Raw genomic sequence first — 24,637 nt, forward strand, 5'->3', positions numbered from 1 at the left:
GACAATAGGAAGAAATCTTTAAAATGCTGTAAGAAAATTGCCATTCACCTGGGATTCTATAATAATGACTATATCCTTTAAAACTGCGGAATAAAGATGTTCTCATATAAAAACTAAAGGAACTTCTCACCAGCAGACCAGATCTGCACCGAGTGAAAAACTAAAGGAAATCCGTCAGGTAAAATGAAAAAAATACCAGGTAAAACATGAAAATGCAAGAGGAAATGAAGAACACCGCCAAGGGCAAATGAACACTGACTTTACAAAACAATAAATGCAATGTCTTGTGGGGTTTGTATATATGTAGAATATAAATGTACAATAGCAATAAAGCAAAAGGCAGAAAGAGGTAAATCGAATCTAAAAGTTACAAGGTTCTAGTAGTACTAAAACATGGTAAAAGTGTTAATTTGCATAATTGACATAGTCTAATACAAACTGTAATCTCTAGGGTTGTCATGAAAGTAATAGTAAAAGGAAGTATAAATCGTAAGCTAATAAAGGAATGATAATGAATATTTAATCCAAAGGGAACAAGAGAGGAAGAGAAATAAAAAGAAACATAAAATAGATGGGTGGAATAGAAAGCTAATAGTAAGGTATTTGATATAAACCCAATTATATCAGTAATTACATTAAGTGTAATTTGACTAAGATTGTCAGATTAGATTAAAAAGATAAAATCGGGCCTGCCTGGTGGCGCAAGTGGTGAAGTTTGAGAGCTCAGCTGCGGGGGCCCTGGGGTTCGCCGGTTCGGATCCTGGGCACCCACCCACTGATACACCCCTTGGCAAGCCGTGCTGTAGCGGTGTCCCATATAAAGTGGAGGAAGATGGGCACGGGTGTTAGCCCAGGGCCAGTCTTCCTCGGCAAAGAAAGAGGAGGATTGGCAGATGTTAGCACAGGGCTGATCTTCCTCACAAAAACAAACAAAGAAAAAGATAAAATCTAACTATTTGCTGTTTATAAGAGACAGTTTATAGTAAGAACACTGAATAGTTGAAAGTAGAGGATAGAAAAAGATACTATTCAAACAATTACCAAAAAAAAAGCTGGTGCAACTCTACTAATATCAAAGTATACTTTAAGATAAGACAGTTCATAATGATAAAGGAGTAGGTTCAACAGGAATATATCACAATCTGAAATCTATGTGCACTTGAGAAAGTAGCTTCAATCTATACGTAGCAAAAATGGACAGAAAGAAAAATGACAAATTTACAATTATAGTTTGAGAATTCCATATACCTATCTCAATAGTTAATAGAACAAGAAACCAAAAATCAGTAAGAAAATAGAAGATCTGAGCAACAATTAAACTTTGAAAAATTGATATATAAGAGTATTGAACCTTATAAGGACACGGGGCAAAATTTTTTCAAGTGTACATGGGACATTCACCATATGCTGGGCGCTAAATCATGATGCATTTCAGAAGACTGAAAGTAATCAGACCGTACTTTCTGATCACAATGGAATTAAACTAGACACCAAATAACAAAAGATAACTGGAGAAGTAATTCCCAGGAAATTTAAACTATAGTAGTACATATGTCCTCTGGATCAAAAATGAGAACTGACTTGGTAGAACAAAAAATAAATTTTATATATGATGGCCTTAGATGAAGTCCATATAGAAACTTCACTTACCCTAATAATATCTATCATTTTTTGAGGGCCTGCTAAGTGCTGTGTTACCTGATAGGTATTTTACTTGAGTTATTCCTTATAGCATCCCGTGAGATAGGTAAAAGAAGCAGAAGTAAAGGACATACAGCACCTAGAATGTGTGCTGATGGTGCTGGCAGTAGTAGTATGGGATGATACAGCGTGTTGCTTCAGGGACAGACAGTGTGTGAAATAACTTACCGAAGTTATTTGCCTTATTCCTTACAATGATGTTATAAAATCTTCTTTGTTTTTATCCTCATTTTACAGATGGGAAAACCAAATCTTAGAGGGATTAGAGAAATTGACGACAGTCTCTAATATGTGATGAAATAGGCTTAAGCACTACTCAATACTGCCACAAGAGAGAGTTTGTATAAGCAACCCGAAGTCAGACAGACACTGAAGACCTAACATTTTGCCACATTGTTAGATTTGTGATTCTCAGAATAGGATCTTAACTGAAGTTGCACTTCAGATATTTATCATCTGCCCTAAAATCCAAAGAGGAACTAATGTATGTAAAGTTGGTAACCAGCGGAAGAGAAGAAAAAGCAAATTATTTTATTCCAATTGACTTTATTACTTTAAAAAGAAGTGAAACAAAACAAGTATCCAAGGTCGCTAACATGTCCTTAAAGCTTTGGAAAAAGTTAACTATCTTGTGATTATCTCCATTGATCCAGTGGTTGCATCCTGCTGTTCTTTGGTCTTGGCATGAGTGAAAGAAGACAATTTATGAGAGAAAATATCTTTATTTGGGGTGTTTCACAGAATGAGATCATTGTCAACTCTGACTTTGATTTCCTTTCCTCACACAGAAAATGGTTTAAGAACCTCAATACTACTTTGGTGTAAATCCACTTTAGTTGCCTGTAGGTAATTTATATCAAAGCAAAAACAAAGTAGCATTTCAGTTACTTGGGAAATACACAATAAGACTTGGTTTCCTACAAGTCATATTTAGGTATTTGTGAGGAAATAAAGAGAAGATTCATAGAGCAAGCAGTTGGTTCCTAAATCTTAACTTGGACAGCATTATTTAGCTAATTTTTTTTCAATATTTTTCCTCCGTAGATAATTCTAGGATTTCCAAGGTCACATCAACAGTTCAGAACCCCACCACAGTGCATGTTACAGGTACTGAAGTCCCATCAACTTCTCAGAAACCCACAACAGTAAATGTTCCAACTACGGAAGCCCAATCAACTCCTCGGAAACACACCACAGCAAATGATTCAGCTACAACAGTCAAAAAATCCCCCATATCGAACACTCTATTTGCAGAGACCCCACCAGCATCCCAGAATCCCATCGTGACAAATGCTTCTGCTACACAAGTCACACCAAAAACCCAAAGAGTCAACACACAGAGTCTTCCAGCAACACAAAAGTCCACTCCTGTACATGCCTCAGTGACTAAGGGTTTCCATACAACACAGAGATTGACCTCTGCTGCTCCTATTACAGCAGCACCGACTCCAGCTGTTCCCAGGGCAACCACGCGTTTTCCTGTAACAACCACATCTGCAGGAAGAGGAACCCTTCTTTCAGGTCAGTTGACACTGTTCAGGTTTCCCAGGTATGGATCTAATGTGCGATGGTGGAAATTTCAACTTGACTGGGATTACAAAATTAAATAATCTCTGGTTTATTGTAGCCAGAATTTTTTCATACTAATGTTTTTGAGTTTCTTCAGAGGCAGACTTGGATTGTGCTAGGGCAAATCTTTAAAAAAGAAACATTTTGTGATAATATAGAAAATGGTGTGGCCCCATAAAAACAGTGCTAAATTAAGGTTGGTGAAGAAATTCTGTTTTCTGTGTTAGCTTTAGGGAGTCATGGAATTCTTCAAGACCCTTCAAGGGAGTAAATATGTACCATCCATAAGGTTGATTTCTGGGTCTGGTTTATTGACAGAGACTCATCCTGCAAGCATGCCGAAGGATCTCTCCCGGTGCCCTAGAGTTGCTAATTTGGTAAAGCATCTCAGCAGTGTCTTCTAAGTAATTGAAAACAGAGTTCTTTGAAATAGTTCATGTTAATACAAGGCTCTTTAAATGACAATTTTTATGAAAGTGGAGTAAAATATGCCATACACATCAGAAATACCTGTTGAGGGAATGAATGAAACTCCTCTTAGTAATTAATGCTGCTTCGGGCCACCGGGCTGTCTTCTTGTCTCACAACTTGCCTAATGTATAATCATTTTATAGACATTCTTGTTCTCTCATAGAGATACCTATTTTTTTAAGTTCCTTGGAAAAATCTCAATAGGACTGAGCAAAGAGATAATTTTTAAACATTTGTTTTAACTTTTTCATTGACGTCAACACACATACAGAAAACCACATAAAACATACATGTACTGCTCAATAACTTTTCTAAAGCAAATATTTGTGTAACCACTGCAAGTGTCAAGAAATAGAACATTAGCAGGCCCTTAGATTTGCCTCCTCGCTTTTCAGGTGCTCTCTTGATCCTGAACTCCATCCTCTAACTTCTCAAGCTGGTAAAACTGTGACTTTCTGCTCCCTACACTACATGGCCTAGAGAGTCCCCTCAGCTGCGTGTATGCAAATCTCATTCCATGCAGTTCTTTCCCTTGGCTTTGAACAGTTTCTGCCTGTCTTAGTTTGCCCTCCAGTATCTTCAAATCATTGTTATTGTTATTTTTCAATATTTTGTCCAGACTTCATAATTGCTATGTTGAAGTCTACTTTGCCATTATCCAGGTAATTTTTAAGAACTTAAAACACTACAGATATTATTGTTGAGATTTCCTTTGTATATTTCTTTATTCCTGTGGGTAAAAAGCCAAATACACAAAATCTTACCCCATTTAATTCCCCTCTTTAAAAGAGGAACTTCAATTCCTGCCTTCTTTTGGTCACTCTTTAGTGGCATCAAATAATTGTATTTTTTTTAAAATAGTTTTACAGAATTTTTACAGAATTTACATATTTTCATAATGATTTCATACATTTCATAATTGTTATCTTGAAGCCTATTTTGCCATTACCTGGATATTTTTAAGAATTTAAACCTTACAGATATTATTGTTCAAGTTCCCTTTCACCTTTTCCCACTCCCATTTCTCTCGCTTTAAGGCAATTACTGCCCTGTGGTTGGAGTGCAATCTTCCTAATTTTTTATTCTTATGCTACATGTATGTATACATAATTAGTACATAATATTGTTTTGTATGGGTTTTTTTTTTTTGTAATTTACATAAAGAGTGTGTCATATTTCATTACCTAACTTGACGTTTTGCCCTCAACATTGGTTTTGAGGTGTATGTTAATACATTTAGATAAGATTTAGTTTATTAATTTTAACACATGTATGTGGTTACTGACTTCTTAAATTTTTATGACAACCTAAAAGTTTTAGGTTGAATATACCCAGTGTTTGATAGGGCAAGGCAAAGAGAAATGAGTTTCACTTTATATAAATTTGTTATAGAACTTTGTTGAAGTATTTCTTTCTGCAAAAAATGCAAGATAATTTAACAAATTTAAATTAAATCTGAGTCAATTATTATAAAAATACAATCAATATGTGGGATCAAATTTCTCTCATGTACAATTAATTTATTTTTAAATATCATGTATCATGTTTTGCTCTTATTGAAAAAAAAAGTAGCTACCACTTATTGAGTATGTATTATGGTGACACGTACCATACAGCTTCCATTTGTCAACACTAGTCCTCACAACGACCTTGCAAAATAAGTATTTTTTAGCTTCATCTTATAGATGATGAACTAGAGGCTTAGAGATTAACTTGTCTGATACATATACAGTGCATATTTAATAGGGAGAAAAGTGAGGTTTAAACACATTTGCTAGCTCTAAATCTTGCTGTGTAATATTGCCTGTTCTCAATGGCACTTTGAGTAAATTTGTTCACCACTTAAGAGAGCAGCATGTTTATTATTATAAATATATGAAAGTAATTTTTGCAGTGCCTCATTCATAGTCATTGAAAGGTAAAAATAATAAGGTGATATGGTCATTTAAGTTTTGATAGAGTCTGCTGAAAGAGATTTCATTTTCTGATAGTTTCTTGATCATAGGATTGATCAGCAGTTATTTACTATTTAACCTTTCAAACTTTTTTCTTCCCATCAAGTCATATAACCAAATTTAGTTGGTGTTTGTTTCAGTATTCAATAACTCTTTTTCATGGTTTATGTTTATAGTGTTAACTCTGTTGAATAGATACAGGCATGGGTGTATGTTACTTGATTAAGTTAATAATGTGAAATTGTTTTCATAAATTTATTCATAATTATTTCTTTTAGTTACAGAAATCTGAGTTACTTTTGACCTTTCAAGTACAGTTTATTTATATATATATTAATATATATATATTAAATTGCTAGAAAATCAATGACTTTTTAAAATTCTTCTTTTTGTAATTCTTCTTTTTTTCTCTTTAGGTGCTGTCATCATTGCATCTGGTAAGTTTGGCTCTCCAGCAGTTAAAAGAAATTGTCATCACTGTGGCATGTACAATCCATATTCCTGGAAGAGAATATTGTCTTTTAACTGTCTTAGAAATACTATTAAAATGCAGTGTTTATGGGTGCCAAAAAGAAAACAGGTAAATGCATTTTATCGGCGTGTTTTGTGGACACCGCTGGGTACCCGGTATGTTCCTAAGTATTCTCAACCATGTTCTTGTTCCAAGGTAATTTTAGGACAACTTCAAATCATTTGGCCAATCAATCAAGTATTATTGCGTGCCTCTTGTTTCAAGCATCACTCTAGGAGCTGAAGAACCACGTGGAGACAGTTATTAATATAGTTTCTATCCTGAAGTATTTTATAATTAATCATAAACTACTCCTTGACCATTTCTATATTTGTCCATATATATTATTTGATGTTATGCATTAACAAGAAGATTACTAACTCCTAAAGAAGGTGGTAAAAGAAACGTTTGTTAAGAAGCAATGCAACTAAATTGGCATATTGATAAGTAATGTCCAATAGAAAATATGCTCTTATAAAAAAGTGCATATTTTAAAATTATGTCATTATAAGCTGAAGTATCCTGTTTTATGCATGCATGAACTAGCCAAGGTACTATAATTCTGAAAGCAGCTATTTTTTTATTATTTTTATTATTGTTATTTATTACAGTTCTTTTATATTTTGAATTAATCTGTCCTAAGGTAAAAGATTTATCTTGAAAGATTCCAACAGTTGGAATTCACTTTGTTCATTCTATATTTTAAATAGAAATAAATGTATTCTAAATGAAAATCTCATGATTTCAATGATTTAATATTGACAACAGTGATGGGTTTAATAGATGAGCTTTTTCTCACCGGCTCAGTGGCATTCAGTGAAGGTTTAAAGCGCTTATTATTTTCTGAAATTCTTGAAGTCTGTACTATATGATTTCCCAGAAACCTTCTCTTAGAGTTAGTTGTAATACCAAATTGTGCTCAAAAATAAAGAGTAGCTCTTTGCCTTTTGAATCAGACATATGACAATAATTTTCTTTGGGATCCTATACTTGTAAAATATAAACCTGAAAATTATCTTTATTTCTTAAATTTATTCTGTGAATCAGGTCACTTTTCTCATTTTAAAGATAAGCAAACTCTGTTTGCAGGGAAATTGCTTTTATTGATTACACTGCAATGGAAGTGAATGATACAGATGATATAAGAACTTTGGAAGTATTTGAATTTTTTCCTATTTAATTCCCTTAAGACAGAGACTGACTAATCTCAGAACTTCCTTATTTGCCACATAAATGAAGCCTTTACTGTGAATTTTAAAGCTATTCTTCTGCTGGCTCTCTATCAGCGTTGCTCAAAATTTTTTTTGTCATTGCTCTCTCCCCCCTAAGGAGCTTTTTAGACATTTTTTTCCTAGTCATCCCCCGTGAAATTTTAATACCACAGATACATTGTAAATCTGTTTATGTGCTATATGTATACCCATACTTTATATATAAAAAGGTAGGAATTTGTTTTCACCCTTTTGGGATGATACCATCCACACTGAAAATACGTGCTCTATGTAGTTGTGTTTTGTTTTTGTTTTTTATGACAATATTATATAGAAGAAGGGCTTGTGCTTTGGAGTTAGCCAGACCTTAGCTGAAGCCTGTTTGTTTTTTTTTTTTAATTAGTAATTGTTCAACCCAAGAGATTAACTTAATCTCTCTGAGTCCCAATTTTCTCATTTATGAGATGACCACCATGATTCCTATTTAAACTCTTTGTAGCTTGAGGTAATTGAGATGAAAACTCCCAGTACAGTGCTAAAAATTGAATAAATATCAGCTTAAAGAAGTCATAGAATGCAGTCACTATTCTTTTTCTAAGGTGGATTTCTGACAATTTTATCATTCCCTCTGGCCACGCCAAAGAATAAGCATAGTCCTTTATTAAGGTAATATTTGCACTTTTGCTGTGTGGCAAATACTATACTAAGATTTTTGTATATGTTATTTCATTTACTTCTCACGACAATCCTATGATATAGCTATGTCCCATTTTTTAGCTGAGAGAACTGTGGTTTTGTAAGATTTGTAACTTGCACAAGGTCACATAGCTATTAGGCACTTAAATAAAGGCAGATGACTAGTTTCTCCAGCACTAGGTACTTGAAAGGATAGAAAGATTCTTGTCCTAGTGGCAGGACAGGAAACTGTGCAACTCGTTTGACAATTAAAATAGTCCTGATGTTTTAAGGGGATTAATAGATCAATTGAAGGAATTATTAAGGAAAAAATTAAAGAATACTCAGTGAAATATCTAAAGTACTTCTTCTGTACTTTTAAATATCACATGCTTATATATTTATGCTATATATGTCTACCTTAATGTGGCATATATTACAGACTAGCCCAAATTGAAGTGTGCTTTTAAGAGCCTTGAATCATCGGTAGCTATTTGAAATGCATAAGATGCTGATATAAACGTCTTTACTGTGTCTTACTAACTGGCCCTACTCGTGGCAAACTTAAATCCCATTATAAAGTGACTTCAGTTATCTACATGTTATTCAAAGTTAAGAAGTCAGATAATATAAACATGTAATTTTTCAGTGATCTGCTTAGTCTGGAAAGGCAAGTGTGAATTTCCCTTCCTTATTTAAAAACTTGGAAGAAATACAGAGGCACAGAAAGTCCAAGGATACTAGCAAGGCACTTAGAGGGACCTGTGGACGTTGCTGAGGAAGCACTGTTGAATCCTGATTTATAAATTGAAAATTTAACGTTTACTCAAGCACATGCTTTCTCCTTCTACAAAAGTCTCTTTCTAGTGTGACTTCACTTGTCCACGGACCTCAGTCCCTTTATTTTGTTATAGGATTAGAAAGAAGAACAAAACCTACCCACAACTTTCTCAGTTTTTCATAGCATCTGGACTGCATTTCTCCTTTATTAGGTATTCAAGTGAGACCTTTTGAAGTGACTGGGTGAACCCACATTTCCTCAGAAAAGGAGATAAAGGTCATTTAATTAACACCAGATCTTGTAGGTAGAATTCTGACTTGGGTTCTTTGGAAATGGAGATGATACTCTGTACATTAATGGCCTCAGTTTTTTCATCTGCAAAAAGAGTATCATTCAATGCAATTTAATAGACAATTATTAAACACTTCCTACTATTTGTCAAGAACTGAGCTAGTTATTGGAGGTGATCAAATGAGATAACAGGTGTCAAACTGTTTTGCAACATTTTAAACACTATGTAGGGGCCGGCCCAGCGGTGCAAGCAGTTAAGTGCGCGTGCTCTGCTGCGGCTGCCCAGGGTTCGCCGGTTCGGATCCCAGCGCGCACCGAAGCACTGCTTGGCAAGGCATGCTGTGGCGGCATCCCATATAAAGTGGAGGAAGATGGGCACGGATGTTAGCCCAGGGCCAGTCTTCCTCAGCAAAAAAAGAGAGGGATTGGCAGATGTTAGCACAGGGCTGATCTCCTCATAAAAAAATAAATAAATAAATAAACACTATGTAAATATAGTTCTACATAATGGGGAACATTACTAAAATACTCCTTTTACTTGGAGAAAACCATTTTCCAAAATTATGTAATTTTCCTACTTAAAAGCTCTTCAATTAATGATTAGGAACATTGGAATCATAATCATAATTTTACTCATAATTTTGGTTTCATTTATCCAAATTGCATAGATATTAAATTGACACTGAATCACTTTTGGGATGGTTTTCTATAGATACCAAATGAATTTTGAGATCATAAACTATTGCCTTTATACCTTAAAGTTTTCTTTGTTTCTAATTTGGGAGATAATGCTCTTATTAATTTATGAGGAATCATTTATGTAGAATTATGTTTCTCATATTTCAGTATCTTGATTTGGTTTTCTGTTAAATGGTCAACCTCCACATGCTATCTTCTAGAATTATATATATGTGCTGATCAGTGTTCTAGGAATTAGCTCTTACTTCTGTCATCCAGATATTTTGGATCACTTTTAAATTCTTGTCTTCATTTATCATTCAAATTGAAAATGGGATGTTTTTGCAACATTTGAAAATGATGGGGTTAATGATATTGGTGAAGGGAAAAGAAACTCAAAATTTTTGAGAAGCCATGTTTTATTTTATGAGTCATTCTTTCCAGGCTATATGATATGGTGCTAGGAAATCAGTTAAAGAAATTGGGTAAAATACTGTGAAAACTTACCTGTGGTGGAAATAGCTGCTTTTTAAATCGTATATCTTTATGGTAGTGCAATTGTGTGACATCTATATTTTGCTGATTTGGAACCAAATACACTTATTAGTCACATTAACTTCAGTTGCTTTTCTAGTATCATCTCTAATTTCTTTTGTAGTACAAATCAAAAGAGTAGAGCTCAAGGACTTTGGTGGGTGGAGTGGGGAGGAAAAGGGAGACCCAAGGTGGGTAGGGGAAAAGGGCAAATGGGTGGTTTTGAGATGAAAGATTGTGTGTTAAGAAACAAGCTATAAAAATTATTTGCTGTTGACCAACTCACTTGACCAATTATTTGCTGTTGTTTAACTCAAAATAGTGCATTTAATTTTAAAAGTAAATATTAGCTTTTCTAAATGAAATTTTATCTACAATAGACTGAATGCTGAAAAGCATATTCTGTAGGCAAAGAAAATATATTTTACCCTCCATGCTCAGATGATGATACCTTTCCTGTGATGGAGAAAGGCCCACATCTCTGTTATCTTTACTGTGAACTAAGTAAATGACCTTCACATTAACCACATGTCATCTTCACCCTTCTGAAACTCAATTTACTCATCTATAAATGGGAGTGAACGCCAAGGTACCTTCTAGTGCTAAAATTACATAATTCAGTCATCATGTTTGAATGATCAATGATCAAAACATTTAAAATTGAGCATGATGGGGTTGAAACACTTCAGAATCCTCTCAAACCTGTCAAGTTTTGTTTGAGCATTGTGATACCTTATTTTAAATATTTTATTTCATTTTTCTTTGAAAGAAAACAAGACAAATAACAAGCAATGTTTACTGTCAAACTTGTGACATAAGGAAGCCATATACAAAATATAATTCATGTCTTCTATTTTTTCTTGAACTTGCCTCATAACCAGTATATTTGCCATTGTGAAACTACCGTATATGTGATTGCTCATGTTTCTATTAACTCTTACCAATTTTTTCCCCCCTCAAGGAATAGTTGCTGGTACTGTAATAATTATCCTAATTCTAGTCAAAATTTTCTTGGACTGTGGAAAATCAGGGTGAGCAGAAATTCTGATGATTTTTAAAAATTTATTCTTAACTTTTCTCTGTAAAACTTCGCACTGTGTCAGTAAGATAACGCTCTTAGCTTAATTGCATTTTTTGCCTTACTATCTCTATATTCCTTTTGTCTGTAATTACTATCCTGGATGAACAAACTTTGTGTCTATTTTTTTTAAACTTCTCAATATATTTATGGGCACTAACAACATCTCAAAGGAAAGTGATTTGAAAGCTGAAGTCTCACTTTGCAATCTATTAATCAACTCACCTTTTTCCCTACTCAGTACAATTTATGATAGTAACTGTATGTTGTACAGAAGCAAAGAAATCTAGGAAAAATCAACCTCTAACATATTGTTTAATTGCCTATGATTAGGCCATTTTCTGAGTTGTGTTTATTAATAGGTGCCAGTCTAGCCAAAAACAGCCCAGTGGTTAGGAGGGCAGACTCTGGAACCTGACTGCTTGCTTCGAATCCTGAGTCTGCTGTTTAAGTGCCGTGTAACTGTGAGCAATTTAACATCTCTATGCCTCAGTTTTCTTATTTGTGAAGTGGGGAAAATATGGTACCTACCTCATGGGATTGTAGTAAAGATCCAAATGAGTTGCCTGCCCCCTGTAAAGAGGTTAGAACATTGCTTGACACATAGTGGGCCCTCAGGTGGTAAAACAGCAACACACTGAAAAAAAAATCAGTATTATTTGAAGCATCTGATCTGCATTAAATATATATAAGTATAATGTCATGGTTGGCTCTGACATATCTTATAGACAGAGGATTTTTTAAATTGACCCTCTTCTGTTTTGTAGATTTTACTGTTCAGAAAACTAATTGTGGAGTTCATATAAACTTGAGTTATTTCAAACTTGCCTCAACGCCTGTCTATTTTTTCATTAATGAATTAAGAACAACTATATTTTAATGCTGTTACTAAATTGCGTGTTTTAATTCTTTGAGTGATGTGAACTATCTACTTTTTACCCTCTATAACTCTTTCCTTTCTTCTTAAATTAACAATATTATTTAAGCCTGTTATAAGCTTAAGTAGGTAAATGTTCTTTAAATCACTAAATGGTTCAGTCTTTTGTTAAAAATATTTGACCATATTAGGTCCTGCTTTTTTTTTTTTTAATGGATTTTACAGATATTTGTTTACTGCCAATAAAGTATTCTGGATGCTATAATAGCAACTGTAGTAAAATATAACTTTCTCTTCAGATTTTTCAGAAACTTTTTAAGAATGTGGTTTAGAGCCCAGGAAAAACAACAGAGTTCTAAGTCACATAAAGTGAATTAAGTTGGTACAGATGCCTCGGCAAAACTACTCTGGAAAAAAAGTAAACCACCAGTCTTATGTACTTCCTCGCATTTGTTTCAGCTCTCCTTTTGAATTAGAGCATTATCAATTTACCTTCCAAAGCCTGTTCTTTGGGGCTTGGTAGGTGGAGGGGGGTGGAAGGTGATGAGTTTAATGGGTGCTCTCTCACAGCTGTCATCAGTTTCTTTACATACTTTGGTAAAATAATTGGCCATGATATTTTCAATAGGATGAAAAGTACTGAAACATAGGAGAAAATATTTGTTTTGAATTTTATTGGGTTTTGCAGTAAATCTAATTCCTCTATTTCTGTGTTAGAGGAAATTCATGCAAACCTCTAAGAAAGAATTAGCCTTTTTCATGTACACTTAAAAAACACTCCACTTGCCTTATTTTGGAAGTATAAGTATTTTGCTGAGGATAAGAGCTAACTTTATCCTTTCCAATCTGATTTCATATCGATTTAATTAAAAATTTGATCTTAATGTGGATGGGGTAAGAGTTAATGAGTGTGAAGGTGATAACATTCCTCCACCTGGTGATCCTTTGTATTTGCCTATCAAAAGATTTATTTACTTCTTTCGGAAGTGTTGGGTATGTATGATAAATTTTAGTTTATAAAAGGGATGTGATTGTAAGCAAATGCCAATATTGCTTTCTGATTGAAATTAACATTATGTAATTCAATTAGTGTTTTCCTTCTCTACTGTTCAGCTCTTATTACACACATGAGAACAACAAAGCACACAACGTTATAGCTCATAATTTACTCAGCGGTGATGCCTCAGAAGTAAGACCTGGTAAATTATAAAAGGTATATGATTTTATAAAATCACATTTCTGTATCTTGCAAAATGTTCATCAATACACTTGGCTCAGGATTTATCTCTGACTGTTAAAGAATAATAGAGGCTTAAACCCCTGTTATTGTCAGAATTATTCTTTGTTGAATGGACGACTAACATATAGACTCTCTCATCCATATGATGTGTCACCAGTTCTCGACTCTTCAGCAATAGGCTCATCATCTCATCCTGTGTTTTGCACTCAGTTGATTGTAATGATTGGATGCTAACAATGCCACAGATATTTGGAAAAATACCAAAAGGTTCATACATGAGGGCTTACAAATAGAAATGCCTTCATTATGACTATTTGTGTCTTGAGATGATTGGCCTGTATTGTATTTCTTTCTCCTTTGTGCTTGATGGCTTTTTAGAGTTTCCAGAGTTCAGAAATATGAAAATTTGTTTTGAGGTACCTTTTATAAGTCATGTTTATAGATCTGGTAAGATATCTCCTTTATATTGTTATACAGAATTATTACACAAAAATAACATAAGCGTATCTGTGAAACTTTCTAGGTGTCTTGTTTTTTTGATGAAAACTTTCCTCTATTCCACAGGTAGTAGTCAGAGGGTTTTCATTGACTTTTAATTTGAAGGTATCTTAGTTGATTCTAACTCGGCCACTTAATCTCAAGGAAGGAGAAACTCAAGCTTCATGTTTTAGTTGCTGTTGCTATAGCTAATGAACTCGAAACTGTCCTGGCTGCGCGTCTCCATTCTAACTTACTAATTTTCATTTATTTTGCAACCCAAATTAACCGATTAATTCTTTTTTGTGGTGTATCACATAGTAACTAAAAAAATTAATGTCTCTCACCAGTAAATAAAATTATTTTGATTTTAACTTCTTTTTTTTTTTTAACTTTCAGGACACACATGTATAACATTGACAGTTTTGCTTATGATGCTAGTCACTATTGGCTAGCTGACTTAGCCAAAGAAGAGTTAAGAAGAAAGTGCACACAAGTACACAGAACATTTGTAGTTTCTTAGAGCTTTCTGGAGGAGTGGACACAATAAATGCAGTAGTGCTCTTCATGTTGCATGTTCTCGTTGTCCTTAAGGTGCATAGGAATGTCAACGAAGCAAAGAGAAAAAGGAATCTGTCCTGGAATCACATTCTCAACACTCCTAAGACTCTTGAAAATAGAACAACTTGCAGGATTGAGAGTGATTACTTTCCTAAAAGTGTAGGAAAGTGTAGAGATTTGTTCACGCTTAGAATGTGAGCATGAAGAAAATAAGTGACTTTTTTCCCCCCTAGATATGTAATGTTATTTTTACTTACAAAGGAAATAAAAAAATTAAAAAACATGAATTGGATATTGAAAACAAACAGTAAAATCAGACTCTTTTGAGCAAAATTGCTAAAAAGAAATGAGCCACATTATAAAATAATCCTTCTTGACTATAAGGCATTTGCATCTTATTCCATTAAAATGAGTCTGAATGGGTTGGCAAAATATTTTAAAGGAAAACATGCTAATGACCCAAGAGTGTTCAGTTTCTTGGTTTAGTTGGTGGCAAAGGAAGAGTATAGCATGAAGGAATAATTCTTTGTCACTACAATTTTGTTCTTAGGACAATCTTTTCTTTCTTTTTTTTTGGGGGGGGGAAGAGCCCTGTGAAAGGGTGAAAGGTGTCTTCCTTGACTTAATGTCTTTAAAAGTATCCAGAAATATTACGATATTAACATAAAAAAAGATTCTATATTTCTGAGCTGAGATGTTCATAGCCAAATTATTGTAAATCTTATTCTTTTGTAATGTTAAGATTAATTTATTTATATTTATTTGTCAGTGAACATATTGGTTTTACATGTATAACAAAAAACATTCAAGAATATATGTAAAGAAAAAATCTATTTTCCCTAAATAGAAATAAATAATCACATTTTTTTGTCTCATGTAGTATTTGAAATTTGTTTTCTTAAATGTAAATAATTTATTTCTAAATAAGAGATTCCCTTCCTGCCTCCCATAAGTAGTTTAGGATGCTGTCCTTTGCTTATCCTAGTATGATTCATTTTCAGTTACTTTTAATGTATAACTTATTATTGATTTACCTAAAAGCAATCACATTAATTTCTAAATTCTTAATATATTCTTGTCATCTTGCCAATTACATTTTAAATGTTGGAATAGACTAGAATATAAGCATAACTAAATTTAACAATAATTATTTTATCACATCGCTTCATCTATTTTGTTGAAGTATTTGAAAGTAAATTCCATAGGCATCATGACATTTCACTATAAATACTTCAATACGCATTTCTAACAATAAGGACATTTTTTCTACCTAACCATAATCATCACAACTAACAAGATTAATAATAATTTCCTAATAGCTTCTAATATTAGGAAATTATTTTAACTCTCCTAACATTTCTGTGACTAGGCACATATCCATCTGCTACTTCACTCATTTGTTAAATAGGGGAGCCTGCTGTGTCTACTCTGACAATCTGGTGCTTCCTGGGATAGTAGCAAGGATAACACTGACTCAGTTGTTCAGAAAAATACCTGAGAGCCTACTATGTGCGGGTTACCATGTGCTGAGGTTACCAAGATGACTACAACACAGAGTAGTCTACCCTCAAGTTGCTTACAGTCTACCACAGGAAGACTAAAACTCTACATTTATTGAGAGAAAGAACGTAGAGTTATACAACTGTAGATACAGAATACAGAGGGTGCCTAAACTGGCTTTGCTAAGTGGATGAGTGGTGGGCAGGGAGGCATTCAGAACAGGATGTGAATTGAGAAAGGACAAATAGGTGAGATTCACATGGTGGGATTGGAGACTGCAAGTAGTGCAGCATGTTCAAAATAGGAAAGGCTTGGAGAGAGGGCTACAGTGTATTGTTTGTTTAGTGTGGAAGCAAAAATTATGAATTCCAAATATGTTATTCCACTTTGATTAAATTAAAAGTTAGAATCAACGGGCACAGGTTTATCATAGCAAGAATTTTAGACATCGGGAAATATTGAACTTTGACAATACATACATTGAGTTAGGTTTTATAGCTTATTATTTAGATAAGGGTAAAAGCTGAAAAAATATTTAACAATCAGTTACCTTGAAGAAAATAATATGAACAGTAGATATGTTGAGGGGATTGGGATTTTCCTGGAAGATTTATAATTACTTTGTATCCTGTTGTCATAAAGTTGTGTAGTTTTATTTTTTCCCCAGATAAGCTCTCCTGTGAGATTATACTTTGATTGCAAAGATTGTGTTGCCTTTATTCTTGAGACTGATGCTTATTTGTTGCAAGAGGTTATACTTGCTTACCACAGAAATTTGTGTTTTATAATATTTAACCCACTATCACTATCAAAAATCTTGGGACAATTGAACATTAATAGTTTTTGTCTCATCGAACCCTAGCACTGATTTTGGTTAATGCCCAAAGTGGACATGCCTCATTTTCCACCCGCAGACCTTGAGTGCTCCCTTTACGCCCTGGCCTAAGTTAAAAGCAGCCTCTTCCCTGGCATTAATGCTTCCTTTGCAGTCTGCTCCAACAGTGGCTGGTTCCTCTTCATACTGCATATGCCTCAATGTTGAGAAGTGGTGTTTTCCTTGTTGCCCATTCCCACTACTTCCATCTCAAGTCTCCCATACACTCTTTAAAAAGAGTAACTGTTCTTCCACTCTTGTAGGATAATTTACTAAAATGTTAAATTTTTTCCGTATAGTTTTCCCTCTCTGAATTCCAAGCAGGTAGCCAAATTTTGGTTTTCCTTGCCACAGGGGAACATCATGACAGAATGGAAGCGGAACTACTTAAAGATAACTCTTTTCCTTGCTTTTCTTCTCTGGAATCCTATACTCTCATCATGGACTAAGCTGTGAGGACAGAGGTAGAAGAAGCAGAACCAGGAAGAGAGAAGATTCCTGTGAACAACAAAGAAGACCGATGTTGCCAGCAATCTCAAAGTCTCCAAGCCAGGCATCTTGACAATTTCTGGGGAGATGAGTGATGGGAAGTGTATTATATTTTGAAGTTGCGACTAGCAGGATTTGTTAAAAGATTAGCTGTGCAGTTAAAAAGAAAAGACTTAGGATGACACCAAGATTTTTAGTCTGAACAACACAAAGGGAGAGGTTGCCACATAATGAGTTGGGAAAGACTTTTGTAACAGAAAGATAAGGAGTTTTCAGGTATGATGAGTTTGAGATACCTTTTAGACATCAAAGTGGAGATGTTGTATAAGTAGTCAAAAATACAAATCTGGAGCTCAGAGGAGGTTACTTGGCTTAAGATAGATATATATTTGGGAGTCAGCAATAGGAATACATGTGTCAAGGAACCTAAGTGAAGAAAGCAAGATGAAGACTAAGATTAAACATTAGGGTTTACAATAGGGAGGTCATTGGGGGCCTTGACTAAAGCTCTTTCAGTAGAGTGGTTGTAGGTAAAAGCCCAGACTGAGAGGCTAAAACAGAGAGTTGGGGGAGAGAAATTGGAGCTAGCTAATACAGGTAGAGTATAGACAACTTTTTTGAGAAGTTTTGCAGAGAAGTTGGGGCAGAGGAATATGATGTTTGCTGGAAGGCAATGTGGGATCAAGAGAGGTTTCATTTTAAAATATGGGGAAAATTATATCATGCTGCATGTTGATGGATATGATGCAGGAGAGAAAGGTAAGAATTCTAAAGTTCTTGAGGAAGTGAGAAGTAATGGATTCCACCCTGAGAAGCAGTGTAGCTAGTGGTTAAGAGCGTGGATTCTGGTGACAGACTGTGCTTAATTTGGAGTCCACCATTTAACAGCTGTGTGACTCGAGGAAACTTCCGTGTCTGTGTACCTTAGTTATCTATCTTGAAAGTGATTTCCACCTGTAAAGTGGGGAGACATAGGATTGCTATGAGAATTAAGTAAGTTAGTAAACATAAAGTGCTTAGAGTAGTGCCAGCCACATAGGAAGTGCTCAGTAAGTTTTAGCTCTTAGTGCACAAGTGGAGAGATTTGCCTTAGAAGCAGATAGGGCAGATCACACATAGTTAACAGGAAGGAAGGTGGCATATAAGGGCACAGTTGCAGGTCGACGGGGATATCATGGTGACAGCTTTTGGAAATTTTCCTCAAATTTCTTCTGTTTTCTCAATGATGTATAAAGCAAGGTCATCATGAGTATGATACACATGAGATGTTGTATGTTTGAAGAGAGGACAAGAAGGGAAGAACTAGAGAAATTTAGTAAAATTAGTGGGTAGTGCTAAGGGCCCAGTTGATGTGAATGCTCATGAATATAAATTGCAACCATTAAGCTTAGAATGGCCTGGGCATCTAAAGATGACTGCAAAAAATAAGATAGTGGGTGATATATTCTGATGGCATGAGATTCAGAGGAAAGGGTTTTGTGGTGAGGAAGCAAAGAGATTTGTCTGCAAGTAGCTATGATGAAAAAAGTAGGGCACCAACTTCATATCCAGGCCTGGTAACGCGTGGAGTAAGGGAGATCAGTGAGAGGTAGTTTTGCCTTACCAGAGATTTGTTTGCAAATTCAAGCCAGCTGTACATTCCTCTTCTACTTGTTATTGCAATCTTCCTACTTTCTGGTCACTCACTCTTGTTTATCGAGGACTTACATATGTTGTCGATATATATGATATATATATGTATATATAGAGATAGATATGATATATATGTATATATGTGTATATATGTTAGATTTGTCTGCTCAGAAAGCCTAGAAGACTCCAGACCCAGATTTCTAAATACCTTTTTCTGATAAAAGAAATTTGGAGAAAATGGCTGATTCCAGTGCTGAGGCAGGGAACGTATAAGATGAGCCTGGAACATCTTGTGGTATCAGAAATTAAGGGTTCCAGAAAATAAGTAAGTACTCAAAAATTGATAGTAACATGTCAAAAGGACTCAGAAGCCAGCTTGAACAAGCTCTCACTGACCAAATCTGGGACAATTAGAGAAAAAAGTAAATAATAATGGCAATGGACTATAATACATAGAAAAAAATAAGAATCTGAGTTCATACTGGTATAAATGAATAAATAAGGAGAAGGAAAGTACCTTCCTTATAGCAGAATTCCGACTAATACATGTAGAAGGAATGATGCAATTTGAAAACCAGCATTTGGCAACCATCAATAACAATTATTTCATGCAAGACTCATCAATGGTTCTGAAATTAGTGAAAGTCTGATGAGAAATAGGATAATCATATAGTGTCCAATTTTTTCACCACAAGATACTTATTAATTACAAAGTAACTTTAGAGAAACCTGACAAACACTGCTTTAACCAACTGGTCAAAATTAACACCATCAATAATGGAACAAATAACATGAAGTTCCTCCTGATAGGACACATTGAGAAAAACTCAGCATCATTTCTTTGGTGTTCCTGCCAAAAACGCATAATCTTGATCAAATTATGAGGAAGCATCAGAAAAAAAATTTGAGGGACATTCTACAAAATAGCTGGCCTGTACTCTTCCAAAGTGATAAGGTCATAAAATCAAGTAGAAGAAAGGAAATAATAAAGATAAGTACAAAAATCATTGACATAGCAAACAGAAAAATAATAGAGAAAACCAATGAAACCAAAAGTTAGATCTTTAAAAACTTCCTGATATCAGTCCTTTAGACTGATAAAGAATAAAGAGAGAAGACAAAAGTCTCCAGTATCAGTAATGCAATAGAATATATCACTCACCACAGAGCCTGGTCATTAAAAGAAAAAAATAAAGGAATACCAATTTTGTACCAATAAATTCAACTTTATACCAATAAATTCAACAAATTGGGTGAAATGAACAAATTAATTGAATGACACAAATTACAAAGCCTGATTCAATAAGAATACAAAACTTGAATAGTCTTATATTAATTCAAGAAGCTGAGTTTTTAATTAGAAATCTTTCCAAAAAGAAAATTTCATGCCCAGATGGCTTCCAGATTTTACCTGGACATCCTTTGCTAGGTGATTTTCAGTACCTCCCAGTATAATAGGCAGAATGGACTTCCCCATTCCATTGATGCTGAGGTAGACTCTGTGACTTGCTTTGGCCAATGGAATGCTAACAAAAATAATGGAAGTAGAGCCTTTAAATGTCTTACTTGATTTGGCATGGCCTCTTCTGATCCTGTTATGAGTCATGAGAGGAACGTGTGCCGGGTATCTGCATGACCAAAGACATGGGAATCAAACCTGAGCTAGACCTGAAGCCAGGAGCTAATCTGATGGAAACCCGCATCCAAACTCCTGCTTATTTCCATCTTAAAAAAGAGGAAAACATTTGTTTTTGTAAGCCACTAAGATTTTTGGAGTTAATAGCAGCAAAAAATTGACTAAGAAATTTATACTTAGAAGTGGGTTTCTGCTATGAAAAATCCTAAAATATAAAGGAGGCTGGAAAAATAGCAACTCTGCAGTGGTGAAACAATAGATACCACCCTTGCTCCTGATAACTTAGAAGGCAGATATTTACCCGTTGAACTTGTGGCCCTGAGCAAAGAGGTTTTGTGGCAGAATGTTCATAGTATAAGTGGTTACTAGTTTTACATTTGATAAGAGACAAGAGATAAATTCAGAATATAACCAGCCAGTGTGCACACAGAATTGAAAAAGAATATAGAGAGCCCAGAATGTCCAAAACTTTCAGGGTAGGAAAACTAAAATTGGGTCTTGTCTCCAAATAGTAGAAGATAAAATTGAGAAAAACTTGAAATTAGAGTCAATCTAAAACATAGCCTTAGGGTAAAGACTAGCTCAAGGGTGTTGTCATCACGCTTTGTTAAGGCCTCTGAGAGGATTAAGGTAGTACTAAGTAGATGGTTTTAGCTTTTTGAAAGGGGTCTGATGGCATGGACTCAAAGAAGCCTGGTTCACCTAAGTGGGGTCAGTTAAGAATAAATAAATATTTCAAAAAGAACTGTGGAAATCTTTGTCACATCGGTATTCTATACTCTCTATTACACCAATCTATAAATATGTAAAGTGGTGCTGGAGTGAGAGTCCTTGTATTAAATTATCTTTCACAGCACTTCCAGCTCTGCTAGCCCAAGCATATCTGTCTATGGAGTATCAGTAAGGCCTTAGGAGTACTGTATGCTCTGCTTTCCCTCTGATTCTTATGTTGTTCTCAATAAGTCTCATTATAGCCAACACCATCTGTCACTAGTATTGTGGATCTGCCCCAGGGACATTCTTATTTGTTCGTTTTCCTCCATGGCCACTTCAGAATGACCATGAATAGAGGCTAGGGGCTACGGTCTCCTTGGGGGATATACAGCTTTTGCAGACTACTTACTGTCCATGAAATTTGGGCACCCAAAAGCTTAAACAGTCAAAGGCTTTCTAAGTCCATATCTTAATTTCTTTGACTATAGAATTCCCTCAAAAACTCAGCAGGCTTCTGGTCTATTTGCTTCCAGTGCATACCATGGGACAGCTGCCACTGTCAAATAATTTACTGAATAGAATTCTTAAGCCTGGGTTGTTTCTTCGCCTCCGAGTCACCGTGTCATTCTTTCACTTGTTTCTGCAGGTTCTCATTCGTGGGGGCTTATTTCCTTGTGTGCCTAGTTGCCTTTGATTGTGCTGCTCATTCCTCTTTGTAAAAATACTTGTTGGGATTCCCTAAGGCATAGGGTAAATGTACTTTCGTCCAGAGATAACTTAGTTTTCCACCTACGGATTTATTTGGCTGTGTCATTTGGGCACCACCTTAAACCATGTTTAGAGCCTGGGCTTTCCTGACCCCCCCAGGTCATGAGAACTTGGGCTATGAATCTTCACAATGTCTGGGCAGTGGCTACAAATTCTCACGGTTAAGTTTTTATATTTCTATTCCTTTTTAATTTCTTCTGCTTCATTTAATGCTATGGCAACCTTCCCTGCAGTCCTCTGGGGTTGGGTTCAGAAAGGACCCAAAAGGTTTACTTTTGGTTCACTCTAAGCCGGAGGGTGAAGTCCTTTGCACATCCAGTGCAATGCTGGGACCATCTCTGATAAAGCTTTCCACCTTGGATGGACCCTGGGCATTGACTTCTGTTCCTCTTGCCTCATGAAGTTAAAAAGACAAACCTAAGTTTCCCGGTATCAGTAAATGACCCTAGGGCAAATTTAATTTTGTTACTGATATTCTCCCTTTTCTGGGTTCCGTTTTTCTCCCAGAGTTTTCTCTGGCACTTCCCACTCTATTTTGTTGGTTCATCAATAGTTTTAAGATAATTTAAAAATTTTTTAATATGGTTTCCATGGTTGCTTATTACAGGGTGATTAGTGTAAATGACTCAGCTCACCATTATTGAAAAATAGGATTCCTATCTTCAATGTATACTCTCATATGTACCTAGGAAAACTGAAATGTCGAAAGGAAAAAAAAAGGCGTGTCAGAATGATGCAATATATATAAATTTGAAATAAGTCAAAAAATATGTAGTTCATGAATACTTTCATGTGTATAAAAACCTTTATAACTAGACTCAATGATAAGGACTTAAGATAGGAACACAAAGGAGGAACAGAAAGCAATAGAAATGAGTGGGAGACAGTGAGTCCTTTACTTTTACCTGTAATGTTTTACTTCTTTTATTAAAAAGGAAACGATTTGAAACATTTGATGTAAATTTTAATATACATAATTTGAAGTGATGGGTACATGCGTGTTATCTTTATTTTACAATTTTATATACTCCCAAATTTTTTTCTCAAAAATGGAAAATAAGGATAAAAAGAAGATAGCTTCTTAAAATCTCATTTATTATTTTTTGCAGAATGATTTCTACTTTTTTTTTCAGAGGTTTTCTGTGAACTATTGTTTTAAAAGGACAACTGCTTTTTGATTCAGTTCTTCCATATATGTATATGGATATTGTGGCATTTGCTTTTGCAATTCTGGGTTTTTCCTGATAGGCAAGAACCTGATTTCCTGCGGCCATGATAATTCATGGGTTCCAGGTGTTCTGTGCTGTGAATAAGAGTCTATCTTTTAATACCATGTTTCTAATTTCACTTTTTATTTTCAAGATTTATCTATCTCATGTGAGAGAAGAAAAGGATATAAGAATTAATTTATTTTTGCAAGTTAACATTCCTCTTAATAAAGTACTAATTTCAGTACACAATTTTATTTTATGTTTTTATTTCAACTGTATCATCCAAATCCTTATTCATAATGGGGGCACATGTCTCTCTGTGCTCATTACCTGTAAGATGCTCTTTATTCATTCTTTCATTCAACGGACATGTTTTTGATTAGTTACCATGTAACCAAATGCTGTGAAGAAAAGGAAGAAACAGGGTGGGAGAGAGATAAAATCAGGATGATAGAAGGAAGACTTGAGCTTGTTTGTATCATAGAATGCAACCAGCAGTTTTTATTATAGTGCAATTCATTCAGGCTAGACCCTTTTATAGCTAAGAATGAATTTTTGTTGCAGTCTCAGAATTAGTTTCAGCTGCATGTAAGAGAAAACAAAAATAACAGTGGCTTAACTAAGATGGAAGTTCATGTATTTCTTATATAAACCAACTCCAGAGGGAAACAGTCCAAGGCTGGTACCAAAATCATTAGAGACCCCAGTTCATTTTTGTCACCGACTAGGTGCCTGGAGAAACTCAAAGGTGGGTTTGGAAGCAATTAACTGTTTTTCCAAGTTGTTTCTTTTCCTTTTGTATGTTAAGGAGATGTAGCCAAGAGCCGTCCTGAAACTGACCAAGGCTCCCCACAAGAGCCATGCCCATGACCTTTGCCTTATTTTTAATGCAAAGATCTCTCCAGGAGGAGCTTAGGCCTCATTATGTGGAAGCATGTTCTCCAACTGAGCCTGTGCAAGTGAATACCCGCCTCTCCCTTTTGAATATTCATTCCCCAACCAAATAAAAGTTCCTACCTTCCTTTGTTCGGGGACACCATGACTTTGGAAATCATTCTTCATGGCCTCCTATTTGCTGCAAATACCCTTTACTTTGTGAGACAACTTCCACTGGTGTAGAGCCTTATTTAACTCACCAGGAGGTGAGCCCACTTGGTTAGGTAACATTTTGTCTTGTTTCTCTATCAATCATGCTCAAACATA

General features: G+C 35.0%; 1 protein-coding gene across 12 annotated transcripts in view; it reads left to right on the plus strand.

Annotated features, from left to right (window-relative positions):
• The window catches only part of CD55 (CD55 molecule (Cromer blood group)), a 37,532-nt gene extending 13,101 nt beyond the window's left edge, over positions 1-24,431 (plus strand). The window contains exons 7-11 of one of the 12 annotated variants that reach the window (XM_058539730.1): positions 2,746-3,222; positions 6,113-6,133; positions 11,339-11,408; positions 13,446-13,545; positions 14,449-18,854. In XM_058539730.1, the coding sequence (XP_058395713.1) occupies positions 2,746-3,222; positions 6,113-6,133; positions 11,339-11,408; positions 13,446-13,542 (665 nt within the window). In that variant the 3' untranslated portion in view covers positions 13,543-13,545; positions 14,449-18,854. Of the gene's footprint in view, positions 1-2,745; positions 3,223-6,112; positions 10,460-11,338; positions 11,409-12,631; positions 18,855-24,242 lie in introns of those variants that run through there. The other 11 variants (XM_058539732.1, XR_009219841.1, XM_058539731.1 and 8 more) reach the window with 11 other exon arrangements.
• The last annotated feature ends 206 nt before the right edge of the window (positions 24,432-24,637 follow it).

Source organism: Diceros bicornis, chromosome 4, assembly GCF_020826845.1.
Source record: "Diceros bicornis minor isolate mBicDic1 chromosome 4, mDicBic1.mat.cur, whole genome shotgun sequence".
Lineage (NCBI taxonomy): Eukaryota > Metazoa > Chordata > Mammalia > Perissodactyla > Rhinocerotidae > Diceros > Diceros bicornis.